The following is a 6,856-nucleotide window of genomic DNA, read 5'->3' on the forward strand; positions in this document are numbered from 1 at the left end:
CTCATCTCTGGGGCCCAAGACGTCCCTGCAGGTTTAAGGGGAGAGAACATACCCCTGAGGGGTCTCTTTTCCTTGCTAAAATCCCCAGCTTCTTGGCCCTCTCTCACCTGATTTGGCTTCCAGACTGGCCACCCAGCCCATCTCCCACCCCTCTAGACATGCTACAGGTTTTTAATATTCCTTCTAGCCCCTAGGTATCCAAAAGGTGAAGGCTAGGACTTCCTTGGTGGTCCAGTGGCCAAGACTCCGTGCTTCCACTTCAGGGAGCACAAGTTCAATCCCTGGTCAGGGAACTAAGATCCTGCATGTCCCATGGTGCCGCCAAAAAAAAAAAAAAGAAGTTGAAAGCAATAGAGCATGCCTAAGAAGAGTAAGACCACCCTGGAGCTGACATGCTCCATCAAAATACACACCTCAGAGACTTTGCCTGTGCTGTTCCCACTCTGAGAAGCACTCTTCCACCCTCTTCCCTCTCACCAGCTCTTACTCAGCTTTCACTCCCCAATGTCACTGCCTCAGGGGAGCCTTCCCTGATTCCTCCATCACCCCAACCAGTTGAGGTCTACAACCCCGTGTTAAAGGCTTGTAGCCGTTAACCAGTTGCATTTAAACAACAATATCTGAAGTGATTTAGTTAATGTCAGATTTCCACTAGACCGTGAGCCCCAAATGGGCAGAGATGACATAAGTCTGGCACATGGTACCTGCTGGGCTCAGTCAGGGACCAGGAACAAAGTCTGTGCTCAGGAAATACTTGTTGAGTGGATGCAAGAGTCACAGACTTGTTCCTCCTTTTATGTGATGCCGAGACATCAAGGCCGTCAGTGTTTTCTAGCACAGAAGGTCCCACCAGCCTCACAGCCCCACCTGACATCTTGGTGGGCAGCCAAGCACCCAAGGGCACCTAGGTCTAGTGCCTGGGCTGGGCCTCAGCAGCCTGTGACACGCCGGGTGGTGGGGCAGAGATTGCGCCAGGTGGGCCTGGGCTGGGAAGCTTCCTACCACACCACAGAGAGGCTCAGAAGAGACCACAACACACCAATGTGTGTGTCGGAGGGGTGGACTGTGGCCAAGGGAGCAGCACACAAAAGAGGGATGGAGAGAGAAAAACAGGGACCAGAGAGATGCAGGAAAGTAAGACAGGGAAGGGCAGAGAGAGAAAGAAGGCAAGAGCAAGGGAGCGAGAGAGAGGGAGAGTGAGGGAGAGATGGTGGCGGCAGGGGGACAACCCAGAAGCCTACCCAGCATCATCTTGCTCTCCCCTCACTGGGAGGTAAGGCTCTTGCTTGATGCCCTGTTGGAGCCAGTGTGTCTGCACACACACATCCATATGCACCCGTGTGTGTGTGTGTGCATGCGTGCTCTAGCAACAGGATGCAGGCACTGTGCCCTGTTCCAAGGCTGTGCCCTCGCCCTCTGGGAGGGCCGGGGCCGCAGACTGCGGGGATGCTGGCAGCAGTCACCGCGTGCCTGTGCAGGGAGGCGGGCAGGCGGGAGCGGGCTCGGCAGTGTCAGTGTCTCAGCCTGTGTGGGGGCGGCCGCGTGGGGGCGGAGGGCTGCGGCAAGCACCAGAACATGTGCGTGCCTTCCGCTCTGGTGGCTTGGAGGAAGAGTGGGGGAAGGCTGTCCCCTTCCCTTGTCCCACTTGCTCCCCAACTTCGCACCCTTAGCTGCTGGCCCCTGAACATCACCTGGCCCCTTACCCTGGCTACCGTTGCCACAGGCTCTTCCTGCGGCCTTGGGCAAACTGCGTCTCTCTGGGCATTGGCTCCACCATTGATACTGTGAGGAGACAATGTCTATGGTCCTCCCAGCTCTGGTGTTCGGGAAGCCTGAAATTTCCCACAGGTGCCTTTCACAGACAGAGGCTAAAGAGGGTAGCAACTCTAATGGTGCCTTCCAGCATCTACAGAAGTGCTCTGATCCCCAATTCACAGATGGTAAAGCTGAGGTACACCAAGGACAAGGAATCTGGCGCAGTCAATTAGAGGCGGAATCATGATGGGAAAATAAGCGAAGGTTCAGAGTTCCCTCACTCGCAAGGGCACACCCTTCTTCCCTGCAAGTGTTCCCCAGGAAGGGCACCACGAGGGGTCTCCCTTTTTAATCTTCTCTCCATATGCACAGTGCTGGGGACCTACACGCAAGCTTGAGTGCTGCCACCAGTCCCCTGAGCCAGATCATTTCACCTTCTCAAGCCTCAGTCTGCTCATCTGTAAGATGGGCGAGTAAGTTCTCTCCCTCCCTCAGAGATGAGCTTGTGGGTAGAGAAGTGAAACACTGGCCCCAAAGCGCTATGAAGGTGACAGGTTGTCAGAAGCAAAATAAAAGCACAGTCCTGTCTTTGCGGGGGGTAGCGCCTCATTGCACAGGTACTTTCTCTTCTCCAGTATTACACCGAGGATCCTCCTAAAAGCCCCACCAGGAAGAGAGTGGGATTGAGAAACGCATCCTGCAGATGTCAGAGCTTGTGTCCAAGAGCGAAGGAACCTAAGCACCCAGGACCCTGGGCTTCCCCGCTCCACCCCACCCCAGAACAGGGAGCTGCCTCTGGTCTCCAGTGTCCCCCACTGATCAGCCCAGCCTGAGCCTTCTTCATAATACAAAGCCATGGGGGCTCCAGAGCCAGCTCTCCCCTCTTCCTTGGGCAATCTTGCTGGCCCCTGCAGCCCTTCCCCCAGCTCCAACACCACCCTTGAGTCAATTTCAGATCTCTGTTTCTAGAGAGAAAAGACTGGGTTGCCTGTTCTCTCCAGCCTCCCTCCCCCTCTCAAGCAAAATCTGCTTCCCAGGCTCTCTCTGTACAGCCCAGTGATTACACAGGCTGCAGGGTAATTCTGCCTCCCTAACTAACCTCTCCTGGGACTGGGATTCAAAGCCGGGAGAATGTCAAGGGCTAGAGGAGGCATCCTCCTTCTCTATCTCCTGGAATTCACCCCTTCCTCCCCCCGCTGCCCCACCCACCCCGGGTCCTGGTCTTCCAGAAGGTTGGGTCTGCAGGGAGCTCTGGCCCTAGCGCCCAGGCCCACTCTGACCCTAGACCTGGGGGTGCTGCAACCTGCCTTCTGCCTCCAAACAAGCCTCTGTGCTCCTAAGGTCTGGGCTTCTGTTTCCCTCTCCTATGGGAGGAAGGAGGACTGGGATGTCAAGGGAGGAGGGAGGGAGCTAGTCTATAGGTCCCCAGAGACAGCCCCACCCCAACCCTCTAGGGAAACTGGACTCAAGTTCCTGGCTTATGTGAATCATATGCTGCAGTGGGACCTCATCCAGGAGCATCAAGAGGCCCCAGAGCACTAATTCTGACCCCAACCCCCCTACCCCCTCAGCTGGCTGCCCCCAGGCAGGGGAGGAGCCCCTCCTCTGACATCCTCAGCCAGCCCTACCCTGGGCTCCTCGAAGGCCTGAAGTCAGGAGCCAGGCCTCACTGGGCAGGGCGCCAGGAATCCCTCAAGAGGCTCGCGTCCTCCTCCTATCCTTCTCTGCAGCCAGGAGGCCAGGGCCCTGTAAAAGGAGGTCAAAGACCCCCATGGCCCCTTGGAGGGCCAGCCAAGCTTCCTCTGGCAGTCATCATGCTGGTGATCTGAAGTGGGCTCCTGGAAATGGGAGCTCAGCTTCCAAGTGGTAACAGAAGTGTCCTGGCTGGCCGGGACCTTGGGTCACCCCTTGAAGGATGGGCCCCACAGGCATCTGCACTGCTCATCCCAACAGAAGAGGAGGTGTCCCATCCCAGCCAGCCCAGTGGGTGAGTGGCAGGGCTCAGTCAACCCCTTCTGCCAAGCTGGGCAAACTCCTGTCAAAAAGCAAAGCCCTAGCAGGTCCCAGCCCCCATTTGAGGGCAGTGGTGATGCCAGGGTGCCCCAAGCTTCACTGTGTCTTCATGAGGACCATCTCACTTCATCCTCCCAGTCCCTGTTTATCTCCAGGTTACAGGTTGTGGGAAACAGGTGCCATAGCCTGCCCAGTGTCACAGCACTATGGGTGGTAAGGTCCGGGCCTTGTGCCCTCTGCTGGGTGCCGCCACTACCTGGTCGTTTGGGCTGAAGCTTTGAGTGAATCAGGAAAGCCCTGCCTCCCCAGTGATGCACCCTGGCCTTTTAAACCCAGGCATCAGAGGGGTAGCGCCTCATCTCCTTTTTTTCCAATACGAGCATCCTCAGGCTCCATCCTTAGACTTCCTGATGTCCGGCGAGTCCTGACCTTGCCCGCACCATTTCGTAGGTTTGAGCATTTTTCTAGGGAAGATAGACTTTCATCAGATTCCTGGAGGAATATGTGACCTTAAAAAGGTTAAGAGCACTGGTAATTGTGGAAGGAAATTGATCAGATTAGGCCTGGCCATGCCTGCCACCCTCAGTCTTTCTGCCATGGTCACAAAAGGGCTCTCTGTCTCCAGAAATTCTGCCCATGCCCTGATCCCTGCAAGAGCCCTGGCAGATAGTGGGGCCGAGAAGGCTCATGACGCCTCTCCCTGACAAGTCACCCCCAGACCACCCAGTCTTCATGATATCCATCTCCTCTTAGGGCAAAACAGCAGTTTTATAAGCGCCTGAGTCACATCTCAACTCCATTTCACTGCACTCTGTGACGCAGTCCTCCCAGAACCGAGCCTCGGTCGCACCCTGAAAGGCAGTGCCCAGCTGATCAGGGAATCCTTAGCTCCAGTGGATGCCAGAACCCAGCTGAGAAAGGGTCCCTGCACAAGTGAGGCAGATAGCCTGGGTCCTCCAGAGCAGCCCCAAACATTTCATTCCTGCTCTCCACACCCCAACCCCAGGACAAAAACACACTCAGAAAGACAGGAAGTCTGCAGACAGGAGTGAGCACACGTCTGCACTAGGGTGTGTGCCTGTAGGTGTCAGGATAGCCTGGTGTGCAAGTGTGTGTGTGTGCATGTGTGTGTGCGGGCAGCCTACTTGTACACAATCACGGGCCCACCTCCCACACATATGCAGACACCAGCCTGAGCTCGCACATGCCTTCAATACCCACACTCCCACCCGAGCCCATGGGCCCAGGCCTCAGACACACACACATAAGCCTTCCCGTGGGTATGGCCCCTGGTCCACACAGATGTCCATATCCAGACCTCACAGGGACACCAGCCAGCCCAAGTCCCACATGCGCATCCTTACACAGACATATATTTACACACAGCTGATGTGCACACAGCTCTAACCAGCCATACATGTGTACATAAGTGACGCGTGTATGCACCTTCGTTCTCATGCAAATCAGCCAATGGACCTCCTTGTGCCACTTGCATCCACCCACCCCTGCAGGGCACACTTGCATTTTCAGGACTTCCACATGAAGCACACACCAGCACCTTCCCCCAGGGCACATACACATGAACACTTGCACACCTTTTCAGTGCACACAAGTGTACCCCAGAGTCGGTGCTTACACAAAAACACACATCAAAATGCACCCTTGCGTGTGCATATTCAGACCTTACAGCAGCACATGCCTGCTTACAGGGTGCCTCTCCCCTGCACTCCTGCTACTATAACAGGGGCCACCCAGGGCACTGGAGCTGCATTGCCCATAGGGCAAACTCTGCCTCCAAACTGTACCCCTACTGTGGATCTATCTCCAGATGCTTCACAAACCTAGCTGGCGGCATCTGGGAGTGCTCCCTGGACACTCCACAATCCACAGGGCTATCCCAAGGGGCTCTCCTCTCCCTCCCGTACCTCCTCCCATCTTTCTCTCCACACCAGTCATCAGAGGCAGGAAATGAGCTCTGAGCCTGGACAACTTTGCCAAGGGACCAGAGCTGTGCACCCTCACATCACTAGCCCCTGCATTAGCAGAATCCCCCCTCCCACAGCTCACTGACTGTCTCTCCCCTCCTCCCGACACCCAAGAAGTCTCAACAGTGGCTCAGTTATTAACCCCTGCTGTACCATTGCTCTCACCCTTGGCAGAGCTGGCAGAGGGAAGGTGGGGAGGGGCTGTGCTTATAAAGAAGTCGGCCACTCCGCACAGCCACTGTAGGTGCCTAAAGGCAGGAGGAACTGCCCAGGAGATGATGAGCTCTCTGTCACCAGAAGTAACCAAGTTGAGGACAGATGGCCACCTCAAGAAAAAAACTCAACAGGGGATTCCAGCCTTGGACTCGGCTGACTGGGAAGAACCCTTTTAAATCCTGAATTTCTAAGAATCTGTGTGTGCCTGGGTCATGTGCAGTTGTGTGTGTATGTGTGTGTGTTTGCATGCACAGACACTGCCATGCACTGTCAACCCTTCACCTCTACACACACACTCACGCAGCTAGCCTTGGCACATCTTGGCAAACATGCCTGTGCCCAACTCTAGGCACTCTGCACATGCAAGCAGCTCCAAGCACATTCAGTCTTCCTTCCTATGTGTGCACGGGAAGCAGGGCAGGTGCACAACCCCCGCCCATGATGCTGAGCCCCCTGAACCCTCCAGGACTCTCTGAGGTGCAACTCACTTTCCTAGTTCCTCGAAGAGCTGGTACTCTTCCGTGAAGCGGGTGCAGGTGATGGTGGCCATCCTGGCGCTGGGCGGGCAGGCGAGGCTTGGGGCTGTAGGACCAGGACAGGAGCGCTGCTGCTCCCAGAACTAAGGGCCACTCGCCTGCCCGTGCTGCCAAGTGCGAACTGAGAACCAGCTTGACTGACGAGCCCCGGGCTTCTGAGCAGAGCACTGTGGCTGCTCACAGCCTCGCGAGCCTTCGTCAGCATCCAGGTCCCCATGGCAACCACCTCCGAAACGCCTTGTTCCCGTTGCCCCGGTAACTGCCTCCCCAACACCTGCCTGCCTTCCACTGCAAAACCTGCTCCCGGACGCCCTGGCCCTACCACACACAATACTGCAGGCCTGTGTGGGC

The 6,856-nt window shown here is 56.2% G+C and overlaps 1 protein-coding gene across 1 annotated transcript in view; it reads right to left on the reverse strand.

Moving 5' to 3' along the window:
- Positions 1-6,639, reverse strand: part of CAMK2A (calcium/calmodulin dependent protein kinase II alpha) — a 61,988-nt gene extending 55,349 nt beyond the window's left edge. Inside the window, exon 1 of the mRNA XM_061151729.1 lies at positions 6,458-6,639. Coding sequence (XP_061007712.1) covers positions 6,458-6,519 — 62 coding nt within the window. The 5' untranslated portion in view covers positions 6,520-6,639. The remainder of the gene's footprint in view (positions 1-6,457) is intronic.
- Between the last annotated feature and the right edge of the window lie 217 nt (positions 6,640-6,856).

Source organism: Dama dama, chromosome 9 (assembly GCF_033118175.1).
Source record: "Dama dama isolate Ldn47 chromosome 9, ASM3311817v1, whole genome shotgun sequence".
Lineage (NCBI taxonomy): Eukaryota > Metazoa > Chordata > Mammalia > Artiodactyla > Cervidae > Dama > Dama dama.